The following is a 10,839-nucleotide window of genomic DNA, read 5'->3' as shown; positions in this document are numbered from 1 at the left end:
CTTCGTTTCTCCTCTCTCTCTCTCCTCGTACAAAGTCATCTCGTATCTCTTTCGTAATCTTGTAACACAACCGTTCTTCCACTCTCTCTCTCTCTCTCTGTCCGCTTGGTAAGGAAAGAAGAGAACAAGTAGAATGGCATAAGGTGAATAACCGAAAGATTGCGGTTCTTCAAACTACATACGCATCTCCATCGTACACTCCGAGTCCCACCTCTCAATCAGCGACGCGCTTGATCGAAAAACCCATCTCTCTCAGACTGAGGTTCGAAAGCACGAGGCGTATTCTGAGCCGTTCGATAAGATTCGAGTCCGGTAGAAGTCGCGATCGAGTTCGTTGGGAGGAGGTTCGGTCGATGTTGAGGGTAGTGCTGACGAGGCGGTGCTTCATCGTCTCCCATCTAACAGCGAGCGGTAGTTCGATGCGATGAGTCGGAATTGACAGCGTGAAGAGAGAAGGAAGAGAAGACTCACTGGTTCAGGAAGAGTTCCCATCGGTGCAGTCATCTTCGGTACATTCCCTCCTCCTGGAGGAGAAGAAACGGGAACAGGAGGAGACGGTTGAGGACCGCCGTGATAGAGAGATTGAGCGGGTGGACTGAGTGGGATTTCACTCGTGCCATCTTGATGAGTCGCAGGGGAGTTGTGAAGGATCGGAGGAGAGGAAGAAGGGTGAGGTGGTTGACCCATTACGAGGATCTGAGCGATGAGGAAACGGTGAGCTCGGTGCATTTTGTCGTCGAGAGAACCACAGAGAGAAAAGTCTAACGGTGTTCCCTTCGGGATCCGTGGCATCTGTTGCACGAAAGAGCTCAGTCAATCTTCGTACAGCGGAGAGCGAGGTGTGAAGCGACTCACAATACGTCCCAGGAGGAGGTAAGGTATTCCCTCCGCCGCCGAATCCCTTCGAAGCATTCACCGCATTCTCCCTCCTGGTCTTCTCCGTCCATCCCGAGTACACACTCGCCCCGTCGTTCAAGAGTCCATTCGCTTGATCGTGTTTACGTCGAAGGTAGATCAACAGCAGGATGAGGAGTATGATTAATGCTAGACCTCCGAGAACTCCTCCAATGATCGCTGTGTATTCAGTCGAGGGAGTCAGTGAAGAATGGAAAGAGGGGGAAGGAAACGAGAGAGAAACGAACCTCCGACAGGAGTTGTCGATTTTGAATCGTTCGAGTTTCCTCCCGATCGATTACCATTGGTCGAATTCGCTGGATCACTGTACGGATTCATCGTATTCACCAACAGCACTTAGTATCGTTATCTGACTAGTGAAACGGGAGAATCCGTACGCTGTAAAAGTAAAGCTCGGATCCAAACTCGATGCCAGGCTCAGAATCCCCCTCTGAGCTCCAGGGTCGTTCTGGCCGTAACATTGGTCGTGACTCGTGCCGGAGTTGACGAGTGCATCGGTCGTCGTAGCTACTCAGGCCGATCGAAAGAGATGAATTGAGCTTAAACAAGTGAGAAAGGGAGGAGGAGGAAGGGAGAGATTAACTTACTTTGATGGCCGTTCGTACCGGGAGCACCGTCTTGAATCACATCTACGTTTATAATAACGTTAGTCAACTCTTTTGTTACCTACGAAGAATCGTAGTAGAGAGAAGAACTGACAGAACATTGCGGCGACGCTCAAACCAGGAGGTAGATCTGTATCGCCCAGTACGCTCACGCGCGAACAGTCAGTTCACGGTCTCTATCTCGGTCTCCCCCTAGTTCCCCACGAACCTTAACCATCCACGCCCGACTAAAGAAGCGAAAGATGGAGACTGACCGCAATTCCAAATAAATGTCCCATTCGTCCTCGCATTATAAGCCTCCGGCAATGCATACGTCTCAATAAACGAGTTCGTACCGCTCAGGAAGAACCCTAGGTACTTTGGACCGACTGGGGCCGTGTAAACCCACGAAGAAGGGGAACAGGAATAGAGCGGAGGGAGGATGATCGAGGTACGGATCGAATTGGGGTCGGTCGTGTTGGACGTAGATGAGGAGGAAGCGGCGGAGGTGATGGTGGATTGAGCGGAGACGAGAAGAGTGGGTCGGAGGAAGAGAAGGAGAAGGAATGGAAGGAACGAAGAACAAGTGGCGCGAACCATTCTCTCGAATGTCTTCCAGGACCTAATCCTCCAAGAGTAGGGAGGAGGATCGATGGCGCAAGGAAAAGGAACCGGCTTTGTTGTTGACTTGTTGCTTCGAAGTCGAAGCACAACGCGGTCGAAGGAACGAGAGGCTGTTGGTTCAGGTCGATACGGAAGCTCTTCTAGTGACGTCGGACTGAGGCGAAAGGAGTGAAGAGTTGAAGAGAAGGGAGGAGCCAGAGAACTGAGCGTTGGCGTGGTGCAAAGCCGGGATCGCTTGCTAACTAAGTCCGAGGAGTTGCCGCTCTTCATCCTGCGAGTCGACGTTGAGGCGTTATACAGGCACGACGTCCAGAATCAGTACTCTCTCGAGACAGATGCGAGCTGGAAAGAGCGATCTGGAGAGGCGAAGTCAGACTCGGAGCGAAAAAAATGTTCACCTACGAAACCGCGATATCATCAAGCGGGTTTGCTTCTTCTATTTCGTACAAGATTCGATATTTGCGTAACAGTTGTACAATGAGAGAGTACAGTGTGACATTCGAAGAAACGAAAGCTTTTAGTGAGGACTTTGTCGTTCTACGATCTTGTTGATCCTTGTGCACTCTGCTCGGCCGCTCGCATGATCAGCTCGTCGACTTTTGGACATAGATGAAGATGACGGCTCACCGATCTCAGTCTTGCTAGGATCGAACGGCAGCTGGCAAAAGAATCCGTTCTTCACTAAATGTGCGAAAACCTGTCCTCGCCCTTTCACCTGTCAGCATCCTCTCGGCCGCTCACAGTATGAATGGACTCACCTTTGTCACCTGTTGATCAATCTGCGTGCACTGCTTTGCCGAATTCCCGACTCGACATAACTCCATCTGCGCAAGATCGACGACCTTATACTCAGCATGCGTACATGTCACATGTAGAGTGAACTGTCCCAGTACTCACCACAGGCGCATCTTTGTGTGTCTCGTTGAGGGTGTAGGAAGAGTTGGGAGATGTCGAGATGAAGTCATCGATTGGTTTTGATTCCCGCGAGGAGAGATCGGTTGACGGTACACGGGGATCCATTCTAGTAGTTTAATGTAGCGGGTAGTTCGATCGCTAGGGAGTGGAGTAGAGGAGAGCAGCGGGAGAAGTTCGGAACTTGAACTTCTACATCTTTCTCCTCCCACAGCGTCCCCGAGGACTCGAGCTGAAGCTAGAGCGGTATGAACTGCTTCGTGTGCTCGGATTACCTCGACGGCGATGATCAGTTCATTCAATCTCACCTCAATCGATGTCAGTTCCATCTCTCTTCTTTTCCTCCCGCATTCGAGGTAGCTACTGATCTATAATTCCTTACAAATTACGCACAGGTCTAGATAGACAGGGCTCGTCGACCGGCAATCAACCCACAGCTGCTTCCCTTAGCACCGCCTCATCCTCGCAAAGACCTCCCTCTTTCTCTCAAGACGAAGCCCTCGCCCTTTCTCTAGCACAACAAGATCAACTTCAATACAACGTTCAACCGACTGGCGGGCGAAAAGCAGATGAATCGGAGGAGTCAGCATGCCCTTGTTGTCAAGTTTTGTGGGAGGACATCGGTCTCTATCTCCCTCCGAACTCGACTCCAACAAACGGACAACGGGAGAAGATTGAAGACAAGAAAAGGAATCATGTCATGAAATGCTTAGAAGCAAGAGAAGGACTTCACGGACCGGGAGGAGGAGGCGAAGAAGAAGGAGGCGAACTTGGAGACGGCTACGACGAAGAACCTCTCCAACACGGTGGCTACGCTTTTGACCCTGATCCTGCTCGTCCACAAGTATACGAAACGGACTCGACGAAAGGGAAGACACTCGGTTGGAATGGCGGAATCGGGACGAAATTACAAGTTCAGGGAACTTCAGGTCTGTTACCGCTCGTTCGACAAGCTCTGTCGAAGTCGCATTCGTCACCGTATGGGAAGACGATGTGTGCTTATTTGGCGAATGATCGGGTCGATCACGTTGGACCGAAATTTGGGGATTGGTGAGCCGATCTTTCTGAATGTTTTGCGCTTGAACTTCATTCCTCGCATCGAGCTCGAAGCGCAAACGATTCAGAGCTCTACAAAATCACGCTTGAGACTGACTCTGACTCTGCTTCGGCATGGATAACAGGGGATGGGGTTGCGGGTACAAAAACCTCCAAATCCTGATCTCCTCCGCGAGATATCTACCTCAGTACCGATCCCTCCTTCACGACCTTACGGGTCAGTTACATACGCCTCCTACCGAGAAAGACTCGGATATGTCGACGGTTCCGATCCCGACGATTCTCGAATTGCAAAGAATCATTCGAACTGCTTGGTCCCTCGGTAAGTCCCGCTGGATCGCTCTTCTGTCGCCATACTCAGTATAGTGACCCTGATATGCTACTGTCTAACAGGCTTCGATAAAGCTGGAGCGACTCATTTCAATTACAAGTTGGTCGGTTCAAAACGCTGGATCGGAACGACGGAAGTGTTCACCGCTTTGTCCTATTTGGGATTCAGGTGAGTTCGGTCTACCTTCAGAAGTGTTCCAAGCTCTAGGGACGTCTCTGAGGTAATGTTTTCCGTGCTCACAGAGCTAGGATCGTGGATTTCCCGAAAGTCAAGAAAGGTCAGGATGGGAATTCGGATGGAACTCATCAAACTCTGGTGGTGAGCCTTGCTCCCTTTACATTGTACCTAGCGGGCTCAACTCGAGACCCTGACTTGTTGGGATTCTTCTCAGAAATGGATCATTTCCTATTTCTCGACTCCCTCGCCCCTCGACTCCTCCGTCTCCACTCCAACTGCTTCCTCCTCGTCCTCTAGCGACTCTCAGCAACCAAAGAACGGTTTCACAACCCTTCTCTCGAACCGACAATCCTCCCCAATTCAAACGGTCTCGAGTCACAAACAACCTTTGTATCTACAACATCAAGGACATTCTCGAACGATCGTTGGGGTCGAGAGGATGAAGGGTAGTAGTAATAAAGGAGGGGAAGGGGATGGGGAAGAATGGTTATTGATCTTCGATCCGGGAAAGTGAGTTCACCTCACCACTCTTTCTGCCTCTTAATATTATCTTGCTGCTTGGCGCTGACTGTTATTCTCCTCCTGTCGTGGAGCAGACCTATTTCGAGCGAAATCAAGCAACTCGCAACCGCTTCCTCCGCGCCCGATCCTCCCCCTGCAGCGAAGAAATTCAAACCTAACGGATTCGGACAACTCAAGTCCAACTCAGCAGCAGCAGCAACGACCGACAACTACAAATTTGGAGACGTCTTGAAGGTATTCCGAGTGAACATGAAGAATTTGAAAAAGAAAGATGAATACCAAGTCAGTCGGTGCTCTTTCCATCTCTCTTCTGACGATAGAGAGGACGATTTGGTCTGATACATTTACGGTAGATTCTGTATATCGAGGAGAATGGATTACCTTTAACTGGGAACGAGAAGGAGGATAGGAAGACGGTGATGGCGGATTTGGGGAAAGGGGTTTGGAGGCCTTTACCGACTGGCGCGGCGGGCGAGCGACAGGGTTAGGAGATATTGTCGAGTGTTGAGTCTTCTCGGGCTGATTGGCGCTACTAGCTGGACTGTAGTCACGGTTGTTTGGATCTATTTTACTCTTTCCGCTCTTTGCAAGTTTGTTCTCGATCAATCTCTTCCCCGCCCCCCGACACCGTCAAGGCAGATTTAAGCAAATCTTTGCACAAGAGAATAGTAAGTGAACACAATCTGTGGAGAACTCGAAACAATACACTCAAAACAGACACAGCTCAAACTCGTCAATTGCTCTTCCTTTCGCCCCATTCCGCCCAACTGAGCGGTGGTCGATACCCAAACAAGTCTTTCATCACCAAACTGACGACGTTATACGCGCTTACCGTCTACACCCATCAAACCGGATCAGCTTCGATCGTGGAAACAAGAGAAGGAAGGGAAAACTTACCTCAGTTTCCATCGTACTAATCAACCTCTCCATCCCGTTCACGTAATACAATCCCCCATCCTCATCCAACCTAATCCCCGCCAACTCTTTCCCACTCGTGATCAGGTCCAGTCGAGGGTAGGAATTCCAAACTTTCTCAACCTTTTTCAGCACATTATCTTTCCCGAAAATCCCTTCCAACTCAACCTCGCTCAGTTCCTCTTTCGAGAACAGTTTAACGACATGTACTACTGCTCGTTCCCCGTTACACGGATCGAATTTCGCGGAAATTGTAGAGGGGAGACGTTTGAGGTAGTTCAAAGAGTTGAAACGAGGTTTCGATGAGGAGGAAGTCGAGAAAGTCGAGAAGATCGTGTTTGGGACGGTCGATTTCGGGGAAAGGGAGAAATAGGAAGAGAGAGGAGTTGATGCGTTCGTTAGGACGAGAGTAACGTGCAGGGAAACGTAGGGTTGTGGAGGGGGGATTGAGGAAGTTGAGAGATGAGGAATCGATATCGAGGATTGATGGAATGGTGCGGCTAGGATTACAGCCTACGAATCACAGATTCAGACGAATGAGCTTATGACTCTTCGAGAAAGTGAAGCGGACTCACATCGTAAACACCTCCATCTTGACCCGTCTCCGTTCTAACGACCCATTTACTCCTCTTCTCCCCTTCCTCGCTCAATTTTACAATCTCCTTCACTTTCGTCTTCAACTTCAATTTCGCCTGACTTCTTCCTACGAACTCTTCGAAGATCTTCCGATTTCCTCCTACGACGCTCTTCGCTCCGTTCGCTGCCAAGCTCACGAGAGCTCCGAGGCCGTGGATTTGGTCGATGGGGGTTCCGTAATTGACTTGAGTAGCAGCTGAAATGAGCTCGGAAGTGAAAAGAGGGGAAATTGATTGTTCGCCAAAGAAGTCGGAACCTGTCGACGAAGCGGGAGAAAGAAGCGAGAGAGAGGCAGAAAAGTTGAGGTAGGAAGTGAAGGGGAAAGAAGGAGAAGTGATGAAAGGTCGAGTGTAGAGAGTCGTGAAGGATTCGACGCAGGCTTTGACGAGATCTTTCACTTTGAACGGTGAACGTCCATACCTGCCACCGGGAATGTTCATCAACTCTCAGTAGGAATGAGAGCAGATAGGAGATTCTCAAAACTGACCTCCAAAGTAATTTCGCTTTAGTCCACCAATTCCCATTCCCTTTCTCCTTGAACACGAACTTCTCTCCATCCCAGATCCCAGTCTCTCCATCTTCTCCGTCGTAGTCGGTCGTGTTCAACCCAAAGATTCGAACCGCTTTCTCGAGGTTCTTGTTCACGGAAACGAAAATTGAGGCTCCTAGTTCAATCGGTTCGACTTCTTCCTCCTCCTCGAAGCCGGAATAGGGAGGAGGAGAGTAAGGATCATTCAGCCACGGCCAGGAAACGGTCGAGCGTCCACCAACGTAGTCAGATGACTCGTAAATTGTGACCTGAGTCGAGAGGTTTCGGGAGGTAAGGGCGGAGAAGTGACGCAAGAAATAGGCGGCCGACGAGCCTATATACTCGATAGCATTGCGTGTCAGTCTTGCGGCCGTGGAACCTCGCGGGAAAGGGAGAAAGCGAGCATCGGCACTTCGAAGTGGGGCGACTGAAACTGTTGGGCGGGCACGAAGAGGAACGCGTGCTTACCACCAGCTCCAGCACCAATGATCGCTATCCTCGGTCCCTCCTGATCCAGATACTCCCCGAACCTCAACGTTCGCTGATCGGAAACATCGTCGAGTAACGACTCGTCACCCCTTAATCCTTCCTGGAATCGTAGCGGAAGCGTGAGTTGATCGGGAAAGAGTAGCTGGGGATTCACGAGGTGTACGAGTGCGAGTAGCGAGAGAACAACGGCGAGGACGATGCGTTTAGTGAGTAGTTTCGAGGAGGGCCGAGGTTGAGGCGTCGAGATCGGAAGCTCGGATTTGACGGGTAGCGGCTTCATCTTGTCGTACTGGGGCTCGAGATCGAGCAAGACGGTGAATGGAACAAGAGAAGGAACCAGATCGCGAGAATCGTAGCTTTTGACGCAATACCTTTCACTTGATCAGCTCACCGTCCTCAGGACACTCGCTAGATACTTCGAAACGATCCAGGACAAGCCTACGACCGAAACAACCTGCGGTATTCCTCTCCTCCTCGTCTCCCCAACTTCGTCATCGGCTAGATCTCTGATCCTCTCTCTTTCCCTCACAACAACCTCTACGAACTCAACCTTACCCTCTACAATATCTTCACCTACGTGTCCACAAGCCTACACCCTCCTTTCCCGTGGTTCCCCTCCTTCATCCTGAGAAAAATGTCTCGTTCCCGATCCTCCTCGACTTCTTCCTCCGGCTACCTCTCCTCTGCCTCCTCCTCCTACGATTCCTCCTACGAAGCGAACGAAGCTCAACTACAATTCGAAGAATCGTTGCGACAATTACAAACGCTCGTTAATTTGGTCGTCGTTCCTTGGGTGAGCCGGTATTTCGGGAGGAAATGGAGTTATTACCGTCAGTCCCACCCCCTTTTCTCTCTTCGTGACCATGACGAGTGAGGAAGAAAAAAGAAACGTGTACTGATGATTCGGGAGGGACGAGCAGTGTTTGAGAGGTATTTGAAGGTGGGATTGGGGAAACAGTTTTGGGTAGGAGGGACCATGGCGAACTGGCTAGCGGAGAAGGGATTCCGGTGAGACGTACTACGGTAAAGAGAGACGGAGGAATGAGGAAGGAGATAGCGAATGATGATATTATTCTCTCGGTGTGCGAAAAACTTGTTGTAAGAAACCTGTTATCTATTCCTTGCTCGTTGAGCGTCGGCCTCGTTCCGGGTTCAACGAGCTCTCGTCCAGTCGGAGCAAGCTCAATCTACTAAGAGCCGAGAAAGGGCACTGAACAATCCTTTCCAGACTCAAAAACGATATAATATCCATATTTCTACTTCATTCCCTCTGCCCACTCGTCTATAATTCCCTAACCTCGACCTCTACCCAACTCTCCCAAACCTGTCCCTTCCTAACCAACGTATCCTTCTCCCAACCCCTCTCCCCTTCCTCCATTCCCATCTTCTCAAACCTCTCTCCTAACCATTCCTTGAGCTCGTTCCCTTCTTTCGCATCCTGAGCGCACGTGTGGGAGACAGTTCCGACCGGTTGTTGGAATTCGATAAAGAGGGCTCCATCCTTCCCGTACCCCTCACCTTTCTCGTCTCCTGATGATTGAGTTGACTTGGGTTGATGAGCGGACTTTTTGGAGGGACCGGACCCGTCTAAGCCGGGAGCACTATAGATCTGAACGGAAGGTAAAGAGGTTTTGAAGGATAATTCGAGTCGAGGACCGGAAGACGTTTCAGGAGCCGTCAGGATCAATTGAGGTGAGGAAGCGATTGGGGTTGAGGAGGCGTGAGGTGTTAGGAGGTAGTTACGATCTAAATCACACTCGGACATCCAGGCGTAAGTGACTGAAAAAGAAGGAGAGAGAGAGAGACAGAGAGAGAGAGAGAGAACGAACCGATTCCTCCTTGAGGGTATGAATCCCCGATTTTACGACTTTTCGAGAAATCGAATTCTTTACCGTTCTGAGGGATCTGGTCGATTGAACCGGTCGAGAGTCCTTTGTCGTCGAGACTGACTAGCTCAGTAGACTGCCCGAATCAACAAACAGAATCGAGTGTCTAGTCAGCTCAAAGAACGTTCCGACGCTCCGAGCCGGGAACAGAAAGGGTGATTTACGTCGATGTAGAGAGAATGGTTAAGGATGTCTTGTCCTTGACAATCGTCTAATCTGAAACCCCTACAAGATCATACACGAAAAGGAACATTGGAGAATCAGCTCGACCCTCTCTCTTTTCACGGTTTTCACCACCATAGAGAGAGCGAGTGTGTACTGACCAATGAACCGTCAAATTTACCGGAGTACCTTTCTCAATATCCTTATCTCCATCCTCCACAATCTTACTCCTCAACACAACCTTGACTTTCCCCAATTCCCCCTTCTTTTTTCCCTCTTCTGGTGCTTCCACCGATACGAGTGCCTCATTGATCAAAGTACAAGGGAATCCATCGTTCCCCGCTGGCGAGTACAGCCGGAAAACTTGTTCGGCTGCTTGTTTTGGGGCGTGAGGGTCCGAAGGTAAAGGAGGTGGACAGTGGAAGGGATCGGAGAGGGGGAATAAGCTCGAGTCGGAGCGGGGGAGGGGAGTCCAGGGGAGAGTGTCGAAGCCGGAATCACCGCCGTGCAGACAGACTAGCGGGAAAGAAAGTGTCAGAAGGGAAAGAGAGAAGGGAGAAAGGGGAACGCATACCGCTGTTAGGTCCGTTCAGGGAGATCTCGGATCCGGTTGAGAGGACAGTCTTTCCAGCGGGTAAGCGATTCGCATACCTATCCGAAACCTCGAGCTCACAAGTCAATTCGAGAGAGATCCCGCGGGAAAGTGGGGGGAGAGAAAGAAGAAGGGAAATTCTCACCTTCCAACCGTCGAACCGAAGAACAGTCTCTCCCTGTAGCTTTCCTGATCCTCGAACCCTACTAGTACGTCCCGAGATCCACCAGAAGAAGAGGAAGAGTTGACGACGAGTGAATGAAACGTTAATCCTCGAGCGTTGAGACCGAGGGATAACTGTTCGGTAGAAAGCGTATGGGTGTCGCCTTCCATCTTGCGTTTGTCTGGTGTTGAGTCGAAGAGGAGGTTGGTGGGAGAGAGGAGCTCCAAATCTCCGAAATTGCTTTCATCTCCCTCCAATCTTCTTCGGCACCTTCGGCATCAACAGAAACACGATCAGTATACCCTCAAGCTAGTCTAACTCGTTAGTGGTAGGTCAGTACACCCTC

General features: G+C 50.4%; 5 protein-coding genes across 5 annotated transcripts; 2 read left to right on the top strand and 3 right to left on the bottom strand.

Moving 5' to 3' along the window:
• Positions 1-218: 218 nt before the first annotated feature.
• JCM6883_000390 (uncharacterized protein) lies at positions 219-3,143 on the bottom strand (the record flags this gene model as incomplete). The annotated part of the gene is made up of 11 exons (XM_076631052.1): positions 219-398; positions 472-696; positions 767-792; positions 856-1,074; positions 1,143-1,219; positions 1,293-1,422; positions 1,503-1,544; positions 1,615-1,650; positions 1,775-2,121; positions 2,865-2,947; positions 3,021-3,143. The coding sequence occupies 11 exons, from the start codon at positions 3,141-3,143 to the stop codon at positions 219-221; spliced, it is 1,488 nt and encodes a 495-aa protein (XP_076488920.1).
• A 140-nt stretch (positions 3,144-3,283) lies between these two features.
• JCM6883_000389 (uncharacterized protein) lies at positions 3,284-5,609 on the top strand (the record flags this gene model as incomplete). The annotated part of the gene is made up of 8 exons (XM_076631051.1): positions 3,284-3,353; positions 3,431-4,085; positions 4,217-4,413; positions 4,485-4,590; positions 4,665-4,740; positions 4,814-5,109; positions 5,196-5,403; positions 5,475-5,609. 8 exons carry the CDS (start codon positions 3,284-3,286, stop codon positions 5,607-5,609), a joined length of 1,743 nt encoding a protein of 580 aa, XP_076488919.1.
• Positions 5,610-5,854: 245 nt separating this feature from the next.
• On the bottom strand, positions 5,855-7,970 carry JCM6883_000388 (uncharacterized protein; the record flags this gene model as incomplete). Its single annotated transcript, XM_076631050.1, has 5 exons — positions 5,855-5,956; positions 6,019-6,549; positions 6,612-7,092; positions 7,160-7,535; positions 7,670-7,970. The coding sequence occupies 5 exons, from the start codon at positions 7,968-7,970 to the stop codon at positions 5,855-5,857; spliced, it is 1,791 nt and encodes a 596-aa protein (XP_076488918.1).
• Positions 7,971-8,324: 354 nt separating this feature from the next.
• Positions 8,325-8,702, top strand: MIM2 (Mim2p; the record flags this gene model as incomplete). Its single annotated transcript, XM_076631049.1, has 2 exons — positions 8,325-8,520; positions 8,611-8,702. 2 exons carry the CDS (start codon positions 8,325-8,327, stop codon positions 8,700-8,702), a joined length of 288 nt encoding a protein of 95 aa, XP_076488917.1.
• A 270-nt stretch (positions 8,703-8,972) lies between these two features.
• JCM6883_000386 (uncharacterized protein) lies at positions 8,973-10,663 on the bottom strand (the record flags this gene model as incomplete). The annotated part of the gene is made up of 6 exons (XM_076631048.1): positions 8,973-9,436; positions 9,520-9,652; positions 9,741-9,801; positions 9,900-10,254; positions 10,313-10,389; positions 10,476-10,663. 6 exons carry the CDS (start codon positions 10,661-10,663, stop codon positions 8,973-8,975), a joined length of 1,278 nt encoding a protein of 425 aa, XP_076488916.1.
• Between the last annotated feature and the right edge of the window lie 176 nt (positions 10,664-10,839).

The sequence above is a fragment of the Sporobolomyces salmoneus genome (genome assembly GCF_050403485.1).
Source record: "Sporobolomyces salmoneus JCM6883 DNA, S_salmoneus_JCM6883_v1_ctg14, whole genome shotgun sequence".
Taxonomy (NCBI): Eukaryota; Fungi; Basidiomycota; class Microbotryomycetes; order Sporidiobolales; family Sporidiobolaceae; genus Sporobolomyces; species Sporobolomyces salmoneus.
The sequence above is the reverse complement of the archived record's forward strand: the minus strand, read 5'-3'. Positions and strand labels throughout refer to the sequence as shown.